Source organism: Pteropus alecto, unplaced genomic scaffold (genome assembly GCF_000325575.1).
Source record: "Pteropus alecto unplaced genomic scaffold, ASM32557v1 scaffold20, whole genome shotgun sequence".
Classification (NCBI taxonomy): Eukaryota; Metazoa; Chordata; class Mammalia; order Chiroptera; family Pteropodidae; genus Pteropus; species Pteropus alecto.
The window spans coordinates 4279139-4303073 of NW_006436298.1; the positions used below are offsets into that span (position 1 = coordinate 4279139).

General features: G+C 33.1%; 1 protein-coding gene across 3 annotated transcripts in view; it reads right to left on the reverse strand.

Annotated features, from left to right (window-relative positions):
* Positions 1 to 23935, reverse strand: part of SGTB (small glutamine rich tetratricopeptide repeat containing beta) — a 40857-nt gene that overhangs the window by 10051 nt on the left and 6871 nt on the right. For 2 of the 3 annotated variants that reach the window (XM_006913088.3, XM_025047664.1), the window contains exons 3-6: positions 20344 to 20447; positions 17041 to 17110; positions 14532 to 14631; positions 3555 to 3659 (exon numbers count right to left, since the gene is read on the reverse strand). In XM_006913088.3, coding sequence (XP_006913150.1) covers positions 3555 to 3659; positions 14532 to 14631; positions 17041 to 17110; positions 20344 to 20447 — 379 coding nt within the window. Of the gene's footprint in view, positions 1 to 3554; positions 3660 to 14531; positions 14632 to 17040; positions 17111 to 20343; positions 20448 to 20920; positions 20995 to 23935 lie in introns of all 3 variants that reach the window. The other variant, XM_015590417.2, reaches the window with a different exon arrangement.

A 23935-nucleotide genomic window follows, 5' to 3' on the forward strand; every position in this document is an offset into this window, starting at 1 on the left:
TAAAGCGCATTATAGCCTTCTTGCACTTAAGAACACTGGAAATAGTTCATTCTACTTTTGGGTCCATTGTAAACAGGGGAAAGGCCACAAAAATGCATATATATAATATGCATATGCACATATATGTAAAATTCATATATATATATGGCACTAAATAAACTGCAAAAATGACACTCGTTTCAGCATGAGAGCTGAAACAAAAAGGCAGGGCATCACCTTAGACTTCAGCCAAAGTCTTACACATCGAGTGACTCAAATTTTTCACTACACTGTGAATGAACACAAAAGCACAGCGAATATTGATTTGGGGGTTAAAAAAAAATTTTAGCAAGTAAGTGAATTCATAAATACAGAATCCATGAATAAAGAGTATCGGCTATAAATGGAATTTATTTTTTAAGCATTTTATTTTATTAGTTTCAAGTATACAATACATTGGTTAGACATTTATATACTTTGTGAAATAATCCCCCTGATTTCTCTATCACCCCTCTGGCTCTACAGATAGCCATTACATTACTGCTGACTACATTCCCAATGCCCGCACACCCCATCCCTATGACCATCTCTGAACTACTAATTTGTACTTCTTTAACCCTTCGCCCCTTTCTTTCAGCCCCTCAATCTCCCACCCCTCTGACCATCACCAGATTGTCCTCTATATTTGTGAGTGCGTTTTTGATTACTTTGTTCTTTTTGTTCCTTAGATTCTGCATATAAGTGAAATCATATGGTATTTATCTTTCTCTTTCTGATTTATTTCATTCAGCATAATAACCTCTAGATCCATCCATGTCATTGTGAATGGTAGGATTTCATTTTTTATGTCTGAGTAATAGTCCATTGTATATATAAACCATAACTTCTTTATCCAATCATCTGTTGATGGGCATTTAGGTTGTTTCCATGTCTTGGCTATTGTTAATAGTGCTGCTGTGAACAGAGGGGTGCATAGACCTTTAAAAATTAGCGTTTTGGTTATCTTTGGGTAAACACCTAGAAGTGCAATTGCTGGGTCAAAAGGTAGACCCATTTTTAATTTTTTGAAGAAGCTCAGTCTGTTTTCCATAGTAACTGTGCCAATTTGCAATCCCACCAACAGTGTACAGGGGTTCCTTTTTCTCTGCATCCTTGCCAACACTTGTTTTTTGATTTATTGATGATAGCCATTCTGACATGTATGAGGTGATATCTCATTGTGGTTTTAATTTGTATTTCTCTGATGATTAGTGATGTTGAGCATCTTTTTATACGTCTATTGGCCATCTGTTTTTCTTCTTTGAAGAAATATCTATTAAGGTCTTCTGCCCATTTTTTAATTGGATTGTTTGTTTATTTGTCGTTGAGTTGTATGAGTTATTTATATATTTTGGATATTAACCCCTTATCAGATATATCATAAGAGAATATCTTCCTTTTCTCATTCAGTAGGTTGTCTTTTCATTTCGTTGATGTTTTCCTTTGCTGTACAAAAATTTTTTAGTTTGATGTAGACCCATTTATTTTTTCTCATTTTTCCTTTGCCTGAGGAGATATATCCAAAAAGAAGTTACTAGTAGCAATATCGGAGAATTTACTGCCTATGTCTTCTTCTAGAAGTTTTACAGTTTCAGGTCTTATATTTAAGTCTTTAATACATTTTGAGTCTTTCTTGTATATGGTATAAAAAGGTAGTCCAGTTTCATTTTTTGCATGCGTCTGTCCAGTTTTCCCAACAGCATTTATTTAAGAAACTGTCTTTACCCATTGTTTATTCTTGCCTCCTTTGTCATTTAATATATGATGTATGTGGATTTATTTCTGGGCTCTCTATTCTGGTCCATTGATCAATGTATCTGTTTTTATGCTTGTATCATGCTGTTTTAATTAGTGTAGACTTATAGTATACTTTGATATCAGGTAGTTTGATACTTCCAACTTTATTCTTCTTTCTCAAGATTGTGTGGCTATTTAGGATCTCTTATGGTTACATAAAAATTTTTGGATTCTTTGTTCTAGTTCTCTGAATAATGCCATTGGTATTTTGATAGGGATTGCATTGAATCTATAGATTGCTTTGGGTAGAATGACTATTTTAAAGATGTTCATTCTTCCTACCCATGAGTATGATATATGCTTCCATTTATTTGTATCTTCTTCAATTTCTTTTTTCAATGACTTATTATTTTCTAAGAACAGATCTTTCATCTCCTTGGTTAATTTGATTCCTAGGTATTTTATTGTCTTTGATGCAATCATAAATGGGATTATTTTCTTAATTTCTCTTTATGAAAGTTCATCATTGGTATATAAAAATACAACTGATTTGTGAATATTAATTTTGTGTCCTGCTACTTTACTGAATTCATTGATCAGTTCTAAAAGAATCTTTAGGGTTCTCTATATATAGTGTCATGTCATCTGCAAATAAGGACGGTTTTGCTTCTTCCTTTCCAATTGGGATACCTTTTATTTTCGGCTATAGATGGAATTTAAAAACATGGGGCAGGATGAAATCAGAAGAGAGAATAGAGAGACATGGGCAGCAGAGCCGAGGATACAGCCCTGAAGTACACCATTATTTAGAAATGGTAGAGAAGGAAAAACCAATACAGGAGACTAGGAAAGAGCAGCCAGTGAAGTAAAAGGAAAATCTGGAAGCATGGTGTCACAGAAGCCCAAGAAATGAAGTTATTTCAAAAATAAGCTAATCATCCCAAATGCTAAAAGGTAGGTAAGGTGAAGATACAGAACTAAACTTTGGCCTTGACAAATATAGACAACTGGTGACCTTGAACAGAGCTCTCAGATGAGTGATATAGACAAATGCCTTATTAGAGTGCGCTGACAAGAGAATGAGAGATGATGAAGATGAGACAAGTATAGACAACTATCAGAGACTTTGTAGAAAAAGAGAAACTGAGAAATGATGTAGCTAGCTGAAAGAATGATGCAGTGGTTGGTTCTGCATGACCTTTTCACATGCAGTCATTAATACTGTTAGAGACAGGAAAACGTGTTGTAGAAGATAAAGGAAATGATTACAAGTGTAAAGTCCTGGAGAAGATATAAAGGGATGAGATCTAAAGCATAAATGAAGGCAGCAGTCTTAGATGAGAAACCCTCCATTTTAACAGGAGAAAAAGCAGTCTATGCAGACACAATTGAAGGCAGATTGGTGGATTTGGAAGTAGGAAGAGGAGCTACTTTTCTCCTAAATGCATCTATTTTCTCAATTAAGTATAAGGCAATATCATCAGTTGAGCGTCACTATGGAGGGTATAGTGAAATTTGAAGAGAGAAGAGTAGATGTGAAGCAATCAACTCATGAGATTTGTGGCCTTAAACATGAAGTGAGTCTACTCATTATGGCTATATGATTTTCTCCAACAACCAATCATTCATCATACAAATAATCATCTCTCTCCCAAGTCACAGAAATTGCAGTCATTTCCTCCCTCAACATTATATTTATCTTCTTGTTAGTTGAGAGGATATAATATTAAGCAGGAAATTCTAAAGCAAGCCATTAAGAATACCATATCTGGTACAACTTGGCACTACTTTGAACTTACCCCATCCTCCCGTAGGCTTTGCTGTACTTTGAATCGATTGCTATTGCTTTTTCACAATCCTTTATTGCATCCGTGTAGTGACCTAATTTACTCTGAGCAGCAGCCCTAAGAGAAAAAGAAGAGGTTTTTATTATAAGCAGCCTTCAAGGCACTAATTTAGATTTTTAGATTCTAATAAAACTATATTTTCCTTGTCCCAATCTGTATATCACTTCCAGTAAACACCTAAATCAAGCTAAGATAATTCTATAATTAAATGAAAAGAAAACTTGGAAACAAAATTCAGAGAAAATATGCAGGTTGCCTTTCACTGTTTGCTTTGCTATAGAAAAGACAAATACATGAGTCATACTACTGATCTGCATATTTATTGCCTTTTTAATTTGGCCAAACTGAACACTGAAAACACTAGGGATTACTAGGGAGGCATACAGAGTGAATGCTTGCTGTGATTGGCTACTCAGAGTGTTGTGCTGTTATATGATCACTTTACTAGTACGGTTAAGATCATCTAGCAAGTGTAAGTTGAAAAATACTATTTAACTGTGTGCCTAAATCTGGCTGTAAATTAAAGATGGCAATGTATTCCATATACTTAGCATAGATTCCCAGAGCAATTAAAGAATATTTAATCCCTTCCAGGTGACCTCTAAGAAAACTTCCTGGAATAACTGGGACCTGACAGTATAGTGAAGCCATTTACTAACCTTCCACACAATCCTGAGAGTAGATAACTCTGTTTCCCTATAGTAATGCTAGCTTCAACCCTCAAGGCCATAGTAGATAAGTAGAATTTCTGTTCAACACATAATTCCTTCAAACCGACAAGTCCTAAAGTGTCTCCTGCCCCGCATCTCACTACCACTCTATTCTTTCTTCTACAGACTAAATATTTCTACTTTATTCATCCATCTAATATATCTTTTAAGGGCTAGCTAAAGCTTTTCTTGGCATAATAATTGGAGCAGTAATCAAAATCATATTTCTGGCCTCAATTGTGCTTAGATTCCTGGGGGCAGGGGTTGTAGAAAGCTGGCAGGCTATAAAGAAAGGTGGTGATGAGTCCAGTTTTCTGTCAACCTTTCTTCTCAGCATGACTGAGATTGTTACTTCCAAATTAAGATTACAAAATTTGAATAAAATAAAGAGTCTTCTTTGCTTCTGTTTAAAAAAAATTAATGTGAAAGTATAGGATTCAACAAACCTCTTTTGGTAGTTCATGTGAAAAAGAGGTATGGATTTATTTGAATACTCAATACAAACTAACGGTATGACAAAGATGACCATTAAAAGAAGAGATATAGAATGTATCACTTCCAAATAATTAGAAAGAAAAAAATGAAATAAAAATAACTCAATCAATACAATAAAAGGCCGACAGAGAAAGAGAGAGAAAGAGAGGGGGAACAGGAAGGAAAGAAGTCAAAAAAGTAACAGCAGAAAACAATTCAAGTATACAAGTAATCACAAAGTTGCCTAGATAAAAATCAGATTCTCAAGTTGTATACAAAAGATATTACTTAAAATACAATCAACACACAGGCTGGAGTTTAAAGGGCTAGGAAAAAAAAAAAAAAACAATCTGGCAAACTAAAAACCAAGCAAAAGAAAGCTGGTATAGAAACATTAATATCAGATGTAAGTCAAAGAGCATTATTAATGATAGAGAGTCATTATTTATTGATCATCCTTTTTAATTTAATTTTCAGGAAAATATTTACACGGCTCAGAAGTCAAACCTATATTAAAAGTCTCATCCTATATAAGATTGGTGGGAATGGAGTAGACTTCAAAAAGGATGAAAAAGCAAACTTTCAAACTGAAGAACACAGAAACAAATGATCCTGTCTATCAAAAAGAAAGAATTCAAGTTATTTTCAAGCACAATGTTCTGAGTATATATCCTGAATGAGATGAATTCTAAGGACAAAAATGTGCTAAGAAATTCTGAAGTTTGCTTAGCAGACTTACTAGTGTTGTAATATTGGTGTTTTAATACCTACTGAGGGATGTCGAAGGATAGAGCTAATGAGTGAATATACTAGTGGTGTTGGAAAGCAAGGTTTTTGCTCTAGGCGAGAAAAGATACAAATGTAAAATGGGGGAAGTAAGGGAAATCTCTGTGACAGTGGAATGTGAATTGAAGGTATCTGTATAAATTGATGACTTTTCAAAACACTCTATTTCCTAGCTCTGTCCACTGAAAAGACCTAGAAGCAAAACACTTCAGTACCAATGATCATCTCATGCAACTAGATCTTGGTTTCTAAATACCATTCTCAATTAAAAAAAAAATAGGGGATCTTTGTAGAAATAGCTGAGCCCACATCTAAGGCAAAAAAGTACAAAGCAAATCTGGGATATTTTGTTGTCTTAGAAAGCAAGACTGTTCAAAACCAAATGAAGTTATATTAAAGCACATACAGCCAGTTTAAAGGAGCTCCCACTAGCCAACTATGAAATAATTTAAGTATGAAAATTATATAGTAATTTATTATAACACATTGACTAGTGATTTTTTTTTTTAATTCATGAGTCCGTAATTATACTCGAAAAAGTTGGGTGAGAGGGAAGGAGTAGGAAAGCGGAAAAGGAGAGAAAGCTCTTCTTTACAGAAATAGATGAGGAAATATATGTAAAGGAAATGGCAAGATTAAAAAATCATTTTGTAACCATCAATGTATTCAGGGAAAGATCATGAACAGATGATAAAACATTGAATATAAGATTGCTGGTAAACAGGATATTCACATGATCCGATCCCACAGATTATTTTTAATTACAAGAGGAATAATAGAAATGGTGATCACCACCCTAAGATATCAAACTTAGAAACACCATTAATGGGACAGCCTGAAAATATGTGCCTCTTAATATAATGCAATTTATGGTACACATAATCATTTATAAAGGTTTTATACCAAAATTTAACCTAAATTTAATCATGTGGAAGTAACACACAGATCTAGAATACAGCACATTCTATAAGATCATTGGCCTGAACTCTTCAAAAAAGTCTATGGCATGAAAAACAATCAATCATAAAAGGCAGAGATATTTTCTAGATGAAAAGGGACTAAAATGACATAGCAACATGCAATTCATGAACGTTGACTGGATTCTGGACCAAAGATAGCTATTGAAGCTGGAGAACTTCCCATATTAATGCTAATTTTACAATTGACTGGATTCTGGACCAAAGATAGCTATTGAAGGTATTTGGGGGATAGCTGGAGAACTTCCCATATTAATGCTAATTTTACATGTGAATGATATGATAGTTATGTGGAGTATGTCCTTATTCTTAGGAGATATAACTTCAATAATTAGGGTCAGCAAGAAAATTACAATTACCCACACACAAACATACACACACACATACACACATACATACACACACCCATTGAGAGACAGAGAAAAAGAGATAAGGAAAATAAACATGACAGAATGTTAATTACTATTGACTCTAGGGTACATGTATATGGGTCTTCATTGTATTGCTCTTTCAGTAAGTTTAAATAGGTTTTAAATAAATTAAATATATACCTATATAACATGCCCCCATGTGACTGCTTCACCATTTGAAGTCTTAAATTGAGGCAATTCTCCCTCTAAAATTCACTGAATCAATTCAACGCAAACTTCTGTTGAACACCTATAATGTGCTAAACCCTGAACTCAAAACCAAATATACAGAGATGAGAAAATATATCTCTGCCTTCCAATCTTTCATTGTCTAATAGGGAAATAGATATGTAAATAAATAAACAGTATGATAAGTACAATAGCAGTATCAAAGGAAGAGACAACATAGAAAAGTTTGGTTAACCCTATGCAGAGTTGTCTAATAGAACTTTCTGTGATAGGAAAGTTCTTTATTTGTGCTATCCAATACAATAGCCCCTAGCCACATGTGACTAAAGAGTACTTGAAATAAGCTAGTGCAACTGAGGTACTGAATTGTTTATTTTATTAATTTTAATTTACATTTAAACAGCCACATGTGGCTAGGGGCTACCCATATTGGGCAGCACCACTCCATAGGACATGACTAGGAAGGGTGGAAGGGCATAGCGGTTGAAGAGAGAAGAAATGAAGAAAGTCTTCCTAAGAGAAACAACACCTAACAGGATCTTGAAGGATGACTAGCAATTAGATAAGGTAGAAATATTCTAGGCAGAGGAAAGAGTACATAAAAGCATGCAGAGATGTCTCTGCATGGTATTTTTAAGAAGTCAGTGAATTTCACATTACATATGCATAGAGAGTAGAGAAAAGAGAAATGAGGTAGGAAAAAAAGTAAAGATAATAAAGTAAAAGAAAAGAAAGAGCCTAAATTATAAAAGAGCTTATGTATCATACTGAGGTGCTTAAATTCAATCATGTAGGTATCTGGAACTAGAGAAGAAAGCAAGAGTAAGATGATTAATTTCATACTTTAGAAAGATCCTTTTGGCAGAAGACGAGTGGGAGTAAAAATAGAAAAAAGAAGCCATTAGTTTAGCAAAAGTTAAGAACCTGGACTAAGGGAGTCATGATGGAAAAGGAAGAGGGAACAAATGAGCTATTTTGAAGGTATATGGAAAAGGAAACAGAGGAAGATGCCCTGGCTTCAGATACTGATAATAAAACAAGGAATAAAGCAGGGAGACTCAGACCCAGAGAGAAGAGTGGGCAGAAGGGAAGAGAATGACTGTTTCAATCTTGATAGTTTTAGCTTTAGATCACAAACTTTGAGCTAGGATAGAAGCTTATTTGTGTGGCTCATAAAAGAAAGAGGAGAGGGACTGAACCTCTGAGGCCAGGAAAGGGAAGAGAAGTCAGGCTACATTTGAATTTCTTGTGAGATGAAGCCAAACTTTCCAATGTCTGAACTGAATAACAATGTGGTCTGCTCTCTGCCCCTGCTGTCTGGTTATCAGGGCAGAACTAATGAAATTCCAGTAGAACAATAGAGTTAAAAGTCACCATGTTTTCAGACAACTTCTTGCTTTCTTCAGCTTGTTGGAGCAAGAGCATGAATATTAAATATAGAAAATAAGGCAGAAAAAAAATCACAGGTACCTTACATTTCCCATGCTATATATATTATGCATAAATAAATTACAGCAAAACCTGTTCTTGAAACTAGGAATTACATTGTTTTTGAAAAAAACAGATATTGAAAGCCTAAGACTATGCTAGGGGCTTTATATATATATATATTTACTCCTCACAACTACCCTGTGAGGTGGTTAGTATGTCTCTGTTTTATAAGTGAGAAAATTGAGGCTCAAAAGGTTAAGTGGCTGCCCAAGGACACATAGCTAGTAAGTGGCTAAGCTGAGATTCAGCTCCAAGTTCAACAAACCAAGTTCAAATCCCAGTGACTCTAATGACTACGTGGTGCTTATGGAAGTGAAAGAAAACAAAATGCAAAACAATGTGGTCTCTGCTTCCATCTTCCTCAGAACCCCACTGTTTTAGCATTCCTTGGTACAATGCCCTGATGATTCCTACTTTTGCCTTGTAAACTACACACTCCAACCTAAAATACCCTCCCCTCTCCTCTGTCTGTCCAAGTTCTACCTGCCCATCAAATCTAGCTCGAATTCAAATTCCCTATCACATGAGAGGCCTTCCAGATTCTTTCCATTATGCTCGTTCTCTTTCTCGTAAATCTTATATGCCATTCATTGCCTCAGTCATTCAACCATCCAACCATCCCAGAAACATGAGATTATTATGGGTAAAGTAATGTACTCAGCAACAAAATTGTACAAAAGAAATAAGAATACTATACTGTTTAGGGACAGAAGACATAGACAACTAATTAATTTAATATGAAATACCATTTCATATTATGAAGTACTTGAAAATGTTTTAGACCTATACTCAATCATTTGTTGTTTTATGTAAAAAGTGTTAATGTGAGTGCTTGGTCACTTCATCATCACTGTAAATTTCTTATATTTCTTCTATAGTCCTTGGATTCTGCAAAAATTGGGTGAACTCCTGTGAGGCATAGTGCTATAGGTACTATAGTAATAGTAATGGATTCTATATACAAATAGAATGAGATCCAATTTCGGCCCTTTACCTGAAGAAATAAAATAAGTATGCCTTTAACTATAAGATAAGGCAGAATATATGATAACTTATATAAATGTTACAAATCGTGGTAAGTGCTAGGGGTATAGAAAAAAGCAAAAATAAATAACAGGTTTTCAAGGAAAGACTTAGGTTTTCCTAGTGCCTAAGCTGAGTCTAAAACATCATTAGGATCCAAAATAGAAGATAAACACTAGAAGAGAAAGACTCATGCTTAAGAAATGTGCCAACTGATCATTTCCTAACATATAAAAAAGTGACTTCTATAAAAAACTTTGGTTCATCCTAGTGAGTTTAAGTTGAACAATATTTTGATTAGTAATAAAACTATAAAAATTAATATCAAAAGGAAGATTTAGATTTGCAAGTGTGAGCTTCCAACTCTTGGCAGCCAACTGGCTAAGAAAAATAACAAGGGCTAGTTGGCAAGATTACAGGCTACTGAGATGTTTATAGCTAGAGCCTAAAAGAAATAATGTATATCAAATATACAAATAAAGTTTTCTAATTATTTAATATTAAATGCATGCTCTGTTACTGAACTCAGGGAAAAAGATACTATTTAAATGCAAAAGAGATGTATAATTATTTATTTCTTAATAATAATTAAGTGAAAAGCAAGCATATATTATTTCCAAGAATCTCTTCTAATATAGTACTAATAGACTTATTATTAATGAACCTTATTAATGAACCTTAATCTCATTAAAAATAACTACTTTATATAAGCTCAGATTTACCAAACTCATAGTTAAAGGTGTATGATTTATTGTTCTTTACAAATAAGCAATTTGGGGGTAAAATTTTATCTGGTCATAACATTTTGTGACACTATTAAATGTATTTCAATATTTCATATGCTAAATTAAAACGTTATACATATTCATCTAATTACATTAAATAAATCAAATAAAACCACAGCTTGGGGAATTCATTCTCTCCAAATTATATGGATTTTTCTATTTTTGTGTGCTAGATTTTTAGACTGGATTAATAAAGGGAATTTTTTGTGAAGAAAGAAAATGTAGTTTTCCAGTATGGCCAACTAAATCCATATGAATCCAACTCTTATACAAATGATAACTATAAATTAATAAAACAAAACAAAACAAAAAAGAATAACTAAAATCAGCCCAGGTGACCATGAATAGGAAATGGCTAAGCAAACTGTGGTACATTCAAATAATAAAATACTACTGAGCAATAAAAAAAAAAAAGAACCACCACTGATACATGCAACAACATGGCTTAATCTCAAAACCATTATGCTGAGCAAAAAAGTCTCACACAAAAGAGTACATATTGTATGATTCCTTTTATATGAAATTCTAAATGAGAACAAACAATCTATGGTGAGAAAAAAAAAAAAACAATGGTTGCCTCTGATAAGTGTTTTAGACAATTGACTCTAAAGATAGACAATTGACCCCTCCTGGTCAATATCTTGCTAGGGGTTTTGAGGTACATGGGTGTACGCATTTGTAAAACTCAGTAAAAGTAGTTAAGATTTGTGCAGTTTACTGCATATAAATTTTATCTCAAAAGAAAAAAATGTAAAATTTTGAACTCTAATGATTTGCATGCTAAAGTATTTAGGGTGAAAGTGTACTGATGGCTGCAATTTACCTTGAAATGCATCAAAAATACAATGAATAATGAACAGAAAGGCACAGAAAGATGAATAAATATGGGATATAGCAAATGTATTAAAATATTAATGGCAAAATCTATGTATGAGTATGAGTATTCACTGTAAACTTCAATTTTGAAAATTTTCATTAAAAATGTTACAGACAAATAAAAAAAGGAAAATAACACCAAATTAATTCAGAACAAGTCCTATCAAACTAACATAATTTCCTTTATATTTTAATAGGATTACCCCACCAGTCTGGTACATCAGAGAAAGACAATTGACAACATATTTGGACCCAATAATTTGGATTCTCTTTATATTCTGATCAAAGCCAAAAAAAAAAAAAAAAAAAACATCAGATTGCAAATAATAATAGTAATAGCTACTGCAGTATACAACATTCCTTACTAGACACTTTCCTAGTACTTTATTTGTATTAAGTATTTTATCTCTACAACAATCCTATCAGGTAAATACTATTATCCACATTTTACCAATAAGGAAACTGAAGTATTGATATGTAATCTGCTCAAGGTCACATAGGTAGTGAGTGGCAGAGCCAGAAATTAGAATCCAAAGAACCCAGCTCTTAACTACTTCCCTATGATTGCTCCCTCAGTTGACTTCATAATTGACATAATGTAATAGCAGTCTTATCAAGGCTGTGGATGGCAAAAGCAAACACATTCCTTTACAAATTCCAAAGAGATTAAGAGGCATATAAGTGAGAGACTGTAGCAAGATAAAATTCTACAAGGATAAGATAGGAGATCCTGCCTTTGAATTCAGACAACCAAGTTTACCTCCAGTGACAACACTGGTACATAGCAGGTGTTTGGCAAGAAACTGTCAAATGAATGTATGATTGAATGATAGGATACTAAGAATGTGTGAAAAACAAAGACGAGTTTTAAAAAACCAAAAGCAAAATACGAATTTACTAAATTATGCTACAAATTATGTTATCTCGGAGTAGGTTAAATGAGAGCCCTACAAGACTTTTGTTCAGACCAATGCCAGATATGCTGTGTTAACTTCTAGGAAGTACACAGTAATAGATACAGGTGAACTGGAACAAGTTAAAAGCAAAAGTGCAAGACTTAAAGCTGCACTATCTGAGACATAACTGAAAAAGCCATAAAAATTTAACACGGAGATAGGAACTCAAAGGAATGTAGAAGAAAACTTCAAAATGTCAGATACTGTGATAAAAAAAAAAAAAGAGGAAACATGCATATTCTATAATTGCTCTTCAGAATAAAAATAAAGCTAACAGAGAGAAGCTACAGGAAATTCAGTGTGAATATAACGAAGACTGTTCTAACATATAAAACCACAAAAGAAAGGTACAGGAAGAAGGGATTATCTCAGAAGAGTATAAATACCCTAAATACGATAAGAATAGCTCTATGAAAGATTAGACCAAACTAACTTAAAGTTCTCTTTCAAATCTAACAACTTGTTATATAATAGAAGGTCATTTTTATAAGGCTCTGTTATAAAAAGCTTCAGATTGGTTAAAATATTCATATCAGTCACCAAAATAGGCTTAAAATGATAAAACTTAAATGTAAAGGAAAAAGTCTATGCATGTCAAGTCTATAAATGGGGAGCGCTTTAAGCCTAAAAATACTGGAGTAAAATTTTAAAAAAAAACAGATTTTTCTATACGAATATTTTGAACTTTTATGTATGAAAAACATTAAAAGGCAAACAATAAGCTGTGCAATTAGGACAAAAGGATTATATCTTTAATATAGAGCTATGCTGTCCAGTATAGTAGCCATGAGACACATGCAGCTATTTAAATTTAAATTAATGAATTTAAATTGATCTTAAATTAATTAAACATTAAAAATTTAGTTTGTCAATTGCACTAGCCATATTTCAAATGTTTAACAGCCACTGTGGCTACTGTTTACTGTACTGGACAATTCAGATACAGAACATTTTCATCATGGCAGACAGTTGTATTGGAACTTTAATATTTAAAACAATAATTTAGTGCAGGGAATTCATTAATTCAGCTGATAGAAGAGCTGAGGTGCCAAACGGGTTGTGCAACAATCCAGAGATTAGCAGGAAGTCATTACTCCCTAAAACAGAGAAGTCCAGAACCCAACATCACCTGGCAAAATCTGGGACCATAGCATGTATCTTGGGTGGGAGCTGGAGATAAGGATGAGAAGCAATCCCTGCTGGATAAATACCCTGATATAAAAAGGAAGGAAGAAGTACCCCAGCTTCTCCCTTCTTTCTGCCCTCTAACTTCCTGCCAGCACCTCCCATGGCTGAACCCAGGCAAAACTCAGGCGACAAGGGAGCCTGAAAAATGCAGCCTTTAGGGGTCAGATCCCTGTTAGAAAGGACAGAACAAGGAAAGAAAGAAATAGTATAAGATCAAACAGGCTAAGTAAGGCCTAGTACAGGTACAAATAGATAATTTAGGGGGGAAAAAAACCACAAATGGCCAACGTTTTTGTCCAACTTCACCAGTAATTAAGTATAAATTAGGACAATTACTATTAAAATAATAATATTAACAATAATAAATAATAATTCAAGTACTTAGTGCTGATAAGGGTGTAAAACAGGTAAAAACAGATACACTCACTCGTAGAGAAGAAATTAATTTTCAAAATATTTCAAAGAAACGAATAAATTTGCAATATGCATCAACAATTTTCTAAATGTTTATATTTAGACCTCCTGAGTGCATTTCCAAGGACAAATCTTAAGTCTAAAAAAAAAATTAGAAAATAATTTTAGAAACAAAGATGTTCATTGCAGCTTTATAATATTGAAAAAAAGTGGACAACCTCAGTGTCTGCCAGTGGGTCAACAGTTAAGTATCTTAAGGTACATCTATCCATTTAGTAAAAAAACACTGTTTGTTTGCCAGCCACAATGGTAGAAGCTGGAAATATTACAAAGATTAAGAAGTAATAATAGACTAATTAATATGAATTTAAATAATGTTTATGAAGGATTTCAATAAAAGATAAATATGTTTATGATATGCCTGGTGAATAAAGCTGAATCTAAAATTAATTACACTTACATCGAATAAAATATGCCAAAAGGTTTGTAACAGTGGGTACCTCTAGTGGTAAATTTATGAGATTATTGTTTTTGTTCTTTATACTTTTCTGAACTTTCAAAACTCTCTAAATAAATCAATTTTACAGTTCTTCAGAGCTATTAATACAAATGTTTTAGAACAAATAATGCCACAAGTAGTGCCAGTTTACCTGTTGCAATAATAAACCGCATTATTTGGATCCAATTCTATTGCCTGTGTGTAACAATCTATTGCAGCAGCGTAATTTTCTTCTTTCATGTGGTTATTTCCTAAAATAATCAGTAAGTATAGTAAGTACAATATATAGGAAAAATATAAAGTCTGAAAGAAATTTTAATCACAGAAACTATAGTAATGTAAAGGTCAACAACATGATTTTTCAGTCACAGAGGAGATAAATTTGATATTGTACTATAGAGCTGATATTCCTTAGCCTTCAGTGTGCTTTAACAATGCAGAGTATTAAAAAAATTAATGTCTGTATATCTTATAAAATTCAGGTTTCAATTAGGGAGTAAATGCACAATTGTGATTATCTCAAGGCAAAATCTAACCTCTTCTCACCTTCTTTGTTTTCATCTCCTTCCTTTTAGAGTGGCCTCACCCCATCCCAGTGCAACACCCTCCGTAATCACCACCTTAGTCTGGACTTGGTCTTGCACTCCTTCGCTGTCAAAATATACATCTGCTGAGCAACCAAGCCCTCAGGACTCTGCCGTGTAGGTAAGCTGGTAAAGCTACTCATGCTTGTATGTTATTGACAGGTAATATTTTTATGTGCTATCCCTTCTATACATAGATTCTTTGTAGAAGGAGATTATGAAAGATTAATTTCTAGAAAGTCAGAGTTTTGGACACCATGGCTAGTCTACAAGGTACTGATTTTCCAGAAGAGCATCTACAGATACACTGCTATAATTTAACGAGGTTAACAACTGCTCAGGAAAATAAGGGATTTCTTGCGGCTATCTTTTGTATTCCATTAAGCAGAAAAAAGTTTCCTGCTCACTTCTAAGAACCAATGTTAAAAATTAAAAATTTTAAAACACTAGTATTAGGAGGAAGGATTTACAACTTAAAAGCCTCTATTATTCCTTCCAGTTGTCCCTAAACCAGAAGCTCTCCTATTAGTCTTATTTTTTAACAGATCATTAGCTACTTAATGACAGAAAGAGGATGCAGGGAACAGAAATAGGAAGATTAAAATAAACGCAGGTAGATAAAAGCATCTAAAATCATAAAAAGTTACTGCAAATTGAGAATCAGAAATGAATACAAAGAGGAACCGCTCATGAATACAGTTTCTTTTAGGAGTAATAAAAATGTTCTATAATTATGGTGATGGCTGCACAATTATGAATATGCTAGAAACCAATGAATTTGTATCCTTCAAAGGAGTAAATTGCATGGTGTGTGAATTATAGCTCAATAAGTCTGTTTTTTAAAAGTTAAAAATTTTAATTTTTCTCCACACCCCCAAAAAGAAATGAATATAAAAATTCTGAGACAACTAAAAGGATTACATAGCTTTTATGATTGAGCACCTAGTTAAGTACGTTAGCCTAAGTACTTAAGTAGATTTGCTTCTTCCATGTAAAAAGATTTACATTTTCTGGGTTATTGGAATTTCCTTGTTGCTTTGGGTCATTTTGTCTTGGCGTGGCATTTTATTATTATTATTATTATTATTATTATTATTATTAAAACCTATTGTATGTCTTTTCCTGTAAATCACCTCAAATGTATAGATACATAATGTCTACATACATAATATATATACACATTTATATGGATGAAAAATCTTCAATTAACAAAATATTTAATATTTAGAAATTTATAGAAATATGAGCATCATACAGCACTTTATAGTACATGGTACTCTCCTATAAAATTGTCTCCCTTAATTATTAAAACAATCCTATCAGATATGCCTATACCTCTGTTATGGGTCAGGGAATAACAACGATGACCCTTCCTTGGTTTCACCTGATCATACTGTACCTCTTCAGAAGCAAAACATACAAAAAATATTTGAAAGCAACCTTCCAGGAAGGTACTAGTTGACTAGAAGACTTAATTAACACAGATAAGTGTACCATGCAGCCCAGACATACCCTATGCTAGACAATTTACCATGGCCATTTGTTTTCACACAACAGTAACTTATTTATTAAAATTAAGAATGCTTCGATAGTCACTATTAGAAATTTTAATGATGTAGTAACCAAATGTGCTAGCTAATAAATACTTAAGTCAAATGCCACACATATATGCATTAACAAATTTCAAAGAACACAAAAACACTAAATATATGAAAGTTAAAATAATACTGAAAATTATTTTCATCTTTTGATTAAGAATAAAAAAGAATTTGGGATCCTAGAGTATACAAGGCAAATACAGTTACAAATCATCACTCTTAAGTTACTTGTTTTGCAAGTTTTATGCATGACAGATCTGCTGCTCTTGAAGCAAGCCAACACCTATATTACCCACAAGTTGTTCTATATTTTCAGGCTTCTTCCCTATCACATTCATCTCTGTTTCACAAATGCCATATGAAATTATGACAATCCAGTCATGGCAGTGTGAACCAGCATCTTATTGATTGACAAGAGTCATTTTCTTCAGTTTCAGAAAGCTTTACTAAATAAGTAATTTTTCTATAAAATATTCACCTTCATCTTTTAATTGATCAGCTTTTCCCACATCTTCAGGCACTGAGTTTGAGAGTGGCAGAATATCATTCTGAAATTAAATTAAATTAAAATTAATATATTTCCATTTAGCCACATTAGGAGTAACCCCAGAGAACTATAAGTAAAGTAATAATGAATTACCCATATTACAGTAAATCACCTGTAATTCCATGTTATAAAATCTAATACCTAAATAATAATAGCGTTAGCAAAAAATAGGGGGAAACTTATTTCATATACTTTTATTAGAAATATGAATATATAGAATTTTTCTAGAAGGTAATGGGCCACTGGGAATCAAAAAAAAATTTACTTGCTTTCTCTATACCTAGAAATCTTTCATGAACAAAATATGGAATCAGTATACAAAGAATATTAATAGAAATATGTTCAAGGGATTGTTTATATTAGTGAAAATTTTGAAACATAATGTTTACTATCCTAAGAGATACCTACTAAGTCAAATTCACAGTTTACCAAAAAAAGCATTTATTACATGATTCTGTTATTTTAATATTGCACACACACATACGCACATATACAGGTTGAAAAAAAGACTGGAAAGGTGTACGCAAAAGGTTAACAGTAGTAACATTTGGAGGTAATACTTTCAGTCTCTTCTTCATATCTTTCAATATTGTCCAAATTTTTTTAAACAATGTGCATATATTAATTTTATCAGAAGATAAAAAAATAAAATTCCTGTTTTTATCACGTACTATCATCTTCAAACCTCTTTTGCATCAACGATGTTCAAACCAAAGGCGCTTGTGAACTAAATGAAAATTTAGAACTACCTTGAGTGACACTGAGAACACAGTATACTTTTCCATTTCTGACAGATCTTTTTAAAAATTGTGTTACTTTTAAATTTGACTCTGAAGTTCATAAATAAGTCTACAGTTTTCAAGAAAGCATAATTTGTAGCCAATATACCTATGTACTGAATTTATAAAAAAAACACCATTACCTTTTTCTTGACTAAAGTTTCAATAAACTTGATAGCTCTAACATTGGAAATATACTTTGCTAATTACACACAAATATTCACAAATACAAAATCACTGATAAAGTATATGAGTCCTGCTTATTTTTTAAAAAATCTTTCTCTACCAAATTGTTTTTCTAAACTTAAAAATATTAGAATAAAAAAACTATAGAATCAATTTCAGAACCTTTATAAGTAGAAGTCACTACTTAAAACTGACTATAGTCTCTCAGGATATAAGTGTACTTCAAAGACACATCACTGTCCTGCAGTACTTGCTTTTAGGGTTCCTTCTATTTCAAATCTTCTAACAAGCCTAAGCAGTTTATGCATGAAAAAAAAAGTGACTTTTGAAGGTCACAAAAATGGCATATTGAAAAATGGATTATGAAAAGATATTGCGTGACAACTGACGGTATTGTGCTGAATGGAGTAATGTCATATGATTTCACATACATGTGGAATCTAAAGAACAAAATAAACAACAACAACAACAACAACAGAAACAAACTCATAGATACAGAGAACATTTTGAGGGTTACTAGATGGGAGGTAGTTGGGGGTTCAATGAAAAAGGGCAAAAGGATTAAGAAGTACAAATGGATGGTTACAAAATAGTCATGGAGATATAAAGTGTAGCATAAGGAATATAGTCAATAATATTGTAATAAATATTTAAGGGATTTATTGGAATGATCATTCTGTGAGTCATATAGATCTCCAATCACTATGCTATACAACTGAAACTCATATATTATTATATGCCGATTATAATTGCAAAAACTCATTGAATTGTATACTGTAAATATGAGCAACTAATTGTCTATTTCGATTAAGCTGTAAAAAAAAGGAAAAAAAAAGGATCATAATCCATGCTGTCTTCTAAATCCTTCTGAATTAGTTTAATAAAATTGCCAAAGTCTTACAACTTTTAAAATGAATTCTCATATGAATTAAATGCATTTGAGCAGGTCATAGTGTAGAGATGAGTGTTATTTACTTTGCATAAAAGGAATAAATCCATTTAGTATATAAATTAGGGAGAAAAAACAGAAAAGCAGTAATCTAAAAATAAAATGACCAATATAACAACCAAATACACTTGGAGAGACAATTTCTTTAATTATAACAATCTTGATGCTGCTTCAGACAAGTTTTAGACTTTCCCTGCCCTACTCTGCTAACAAACACATATGTAATGAAGCCACAGCTGTTGAAAAGGAATATTAAAGGATTGATACCACAAACAATACTGTACAGATATACTATGGAGCCAGTTTCAAAAAACTATATTTTAAAAATAATAAGCAACAAAACTTTACAATTAAATACAATCGGAGAGAAAATAGCAAAAGGAAAAAAGAGTTCTGTTTAAACAGTGTAAAAGTCAATTTGAACTTTCTGGGAGATAACAAAAGTTCTGATCTCTTCAGTACTAGGTACAGCAGTGACAGGAGCTAAAGAGTGAGTAAAGCCAAGTGCTGTCTCAAGCACAGGCCTCTCAGGAATCTAGGTATAAAGGATGGCTTCAGCTATAGCATATCCAGCCACTGAAACGGGGTTCTGTAAGGAGGCCACAAGCCCAGACAATGAAAGAACCCCAGTAACCAAAGAAGAAAGGGGGAATTCCCTGATGACGAACACAGAGACATGCCACTGCCCCTTACATCTTGTCATATAATGCAAATTCATCTGTTTGACAAATTAATGTATAGCTATATAAAAAAGAGGGAGCAGTTTACTGCCCAATTACTCATGAGATGCCAAATGTAATGTAAAAACACATGGGAGACCACTCTGGGGCCCTGAACTCATTAACCCTAAACTTTTCCAATCTTATGGTCCGTGTTTCCTGCAAAGGCCAGAACCAGAGACCATGGAAATAGTCCTCAAGAGGAGGAATAATAAAGCTTGGGTTTCAGTCTTAGTTTTACACATCGACTCTGAACCTCTCCCTGTTTTAAAGAGCCCCATTGATGGCCAAATTTGATGAAATCTGCTTCAAAATGACGATTCAATTCTTAATGAGCCAATTTCTACAGAGTGATTTCCTAACTGTTAAAACTTATATAAAAGAAGGTGAGAGGACGAGAATAGCTACTAATACGGAAATCCTAAGCACATTAAAAGAGTTATACTTTCGGTCCCAAATCATATATCCACATGAACTATTTGCCTTATACCCAGAAAGAAATTAGTTACTTATAGGCCTAGCCCCTCAAATATTAACAATCCAACATACTATCATAGTGATTCTTAAATCAGACAATAATGAGAAAACAATGACAGCTTACCTTACAGAAGGAATTTGTGAACATTTCTGTTAGAGGCTGTGAAACAGCTAGATGTGTATCTTCTGGGCTGATTTTAAAAACCGTCTCCAAGCACTGAATTGCAACTTGAAATAAATTTTAATAGTGAAAAAAAAATTAGCAACCTAAAAATTGAAACATTTTTTTTTTTTGGTAGAAATCTGTACTCTTGCAATCTGTGGTAATTCAGCATTTATGATCACAGACTAGAAAACCAAATGGTTCAGCTGAATGGAGATTTCTGTTTATAGACCAGCTATTGAGGGAAGACAACTTGATTTCTTATTCCTCACTTAAAGAAAAATGTTACCGAGAATATAATTTCTTAATATATATATTACATTACATCATGTTCTTGTTGAAGAAAGTCACTGAGAGCAACTTACTCCCCAGTACCAATTTGATTAACCACCAATGTCCTAATGCCTGGAATAAAACTAAAAAATATTTATCTTTTATTTTTAATGTGAGAAATAGAATTCTCAACATGATTAAAAATGGTAATAGAAACAATCTCTGGCACATAGGAAGCACTAAATATTAATCCTGGTATACTTACTTATGTGAAGATAGGTTGACTTTTAAAAATTCATTCATGCAAATTTACCAGGTACCCATGTGCAAGGTGCTATTCTAAGGTAGTAGAGATACAAACAGTTAACAGACAAAATCACTATCCATTTAATAACTAAATATAAGCTTACATTTAATAGAAGGAGGCAAACACAGTAAGTAAAATACCTATCATGTTAAGTGGTGATAGGTGCCTCATCTACATTTGTATGGCTAGGATATAGACTGGGTGAGAAGACACATGGGAGATTATGCTAGAAAGGAGGTCTGTAGGTAGATAACAAGGCACCTTAAATAACATTATTTAAAGATGTGAATTTATGCAATGGGCAAATGGAGAGCCATTAGAGAATTTAGTTTAGGAGGATAACATAACTGGATTTGTGTTCAGAACTAAAAAGTCTGGTAGGATTAGAGAGGGAAGGAAGCTGAGGGAGAAAATGGAAGCGGAAAACCAGCGGGTTCCTATTTAAATGATCTAAACAAACAAAGAGTCTGAACTAGGGTGATAACAGTGAAGAAAGCATGTCTCGTCCTCTCTATAAGAACCCATTGAGGAGAACAGAGGCAGGGTCATGTAGTGCTCTTGTTTGAAAAAGAATTCTCTCCTTGCTCCACAAGATGAGAATGTAGCCAAAATCTCCAGTGCACTTCCAGATAGTGTTGCATATTCACTTACATGTGTGTATGTCTTTTAACAGATATATTATGTATTAATTGTGGCACTGAGAAAATTATCTGTCATAGAAGAAACATTATTACTTTTACTATCCACACAACAATTCTCAGAAAAAAAGAACTGCATAAGCAACTAAGTTACCAACTGCAAAAAGTCAGAGTCTTTTAGATAGAAAATAATCTGTTTACTTATCCTTCATTCTCTCCCTTTCTATTCCTGCCAAGCAGTTGTTCTTATACTTCAGTTGTACTTGCATTAAAAATATTGGGCCACAAGAAAATAGGGTCTTATTGCCATTTAGACAATTTAGTTAATTTAGTTAATTACAATAACATTTAGTTAATTACAATAACAATAATAATAATAAATAATGTATACATAGAGAGCTATATATTTATTCTTGATTAACATCTTTCTTCCCATATCAGATTAGTTATTTCCTTTCCTGTGCCATGTAGCATATATGTTTCCATTATTGTACTTATCATACTATATTATATGCACTTAAATTTCTGTCTCCCACATTAGACTGTCTCCTTGAATATAAAGCCTACATCTTATTCATCTTTGACTTTAATAGTCTGGCAAATAGTAGATGCTCAATACATTTAATCTACTTCTTTGTTTACAGCGTAAGTAATAATTTAATTTCAGAAGAAATAAAAACAATAAAATCTGTGGAATAATTCTCTCCAAAAAAACAGTCATTCACAGCCACATGAAAGATGGATAGAACCCAACCAGGCCCTTAATCAAAACCAGAGTATGACATTTCAGTATGACATAATGAAAACCAGAGTATTCCAAAAAAACAGTCATTCACAGCCACATGAAAGATGGATAGAACCCAACCAGGCCCTTAATCAAAACCAGAGTATGACTAAACACCAATGGAACACCTACTAAACACCATAAGCTAAACACTTATGGTGAAGAGTTCATATGGTGACTGTGAGAGATTTTTCTATTCTATCTTGCTGAGCAATCCAATCCAACTACTTTATTTCTGCTGCCACTAACCTTAGAACACAGACATGGCACACACTCAACACAATTAAGTATCATTAAAGGAGATGGCTGTTTTGTTTTATTTTAAACACAATTGCTTGGGATTTGTTAAAAACCACTTTACTAAAGTATGGTTAATCAATAAAAAGCTGTACATATTTAATGTATACAACTCAATGAATTTGGGGATAAGTATGCATCCATGAAACCATGGCCAAAGACATCCATCACCTCCCAAAGTTTCTACTCGCCTCTTTTTTATTGTGTGGGGGAGCAGTAGATAAGAACACTTAACATAAGACCTAACCTCTCAACAAAATTTAGCTATATAACACAAAATTGTTAGCTATAGGCACTGTGCTGAATAGTTGGTCTCCAGAATTTATTTATATTGCATAATTGAAACTTTGTGCCCTTTGACCATCACCTCCCCATTTCCTCTTCTCTCCAGCCCCGGCAACCACCATTCTATTCTCTGCTTCAATGAGTTTGACTATTTTAGATTCTACATATAAGTAAACACAATTTTTCGATAAGTAAACCTAGTTGCCAAAATGTTTATTCTTCCTCAGTAACTCATGTTTAGAGACACATATGGTTTAGTGAGCAAAGCCACCACAGCCTTGGAACTCAAGATTATCTCATTATCATTATTAATAATCCAGCCACACACACAAAAAAAAATTTAAAAGCCTGAGTGCAATAATTTATCTTATTTTTACCTCAAGATTATGATTTATGAAACAGGGATTATCACATTTGATCCTCCTTTCATGAGTCTATACTCAGGAATAAGTCATAAAAATCCAAAGAAATAGTATATATAATTACTGTTCTACTTTAACACTAAATAATATGTCCATTTGATACTGACGAGGACAAGTGAAGAATCTCTTCAATAATACCATGTCCTATCTGTATAATACATTATTCAAAAGTTTTCATATGTATGTACCTGCTATCGCTGATTCTAATTCTCTTAACAAATCCCTTAGATGGAGAGAAGGCACATAGCTCCACCCAATAAACTTAGAAACTAAGATACAGACCAACTAAGTGATATGCACAGAATCACTTGATTCAATTCATCAATTCAATATTTATTGGGCACCTACCATGTATTGGATACTTTTCTAGATACTTCGGACACACCAGTGAATATAACAAAAAAAGTCTCTGACCTTTGGGGCTGACATTCTAGTGGAGGATGGAGAGGTAGACTATAAACAATAAACAAGTAGAACAGGGCAAGGAGGATGGAATTGTGGGGAGTAGAGCAGGGAAGCAGGCTGCAATTAAATAGAGTGTTCAGGG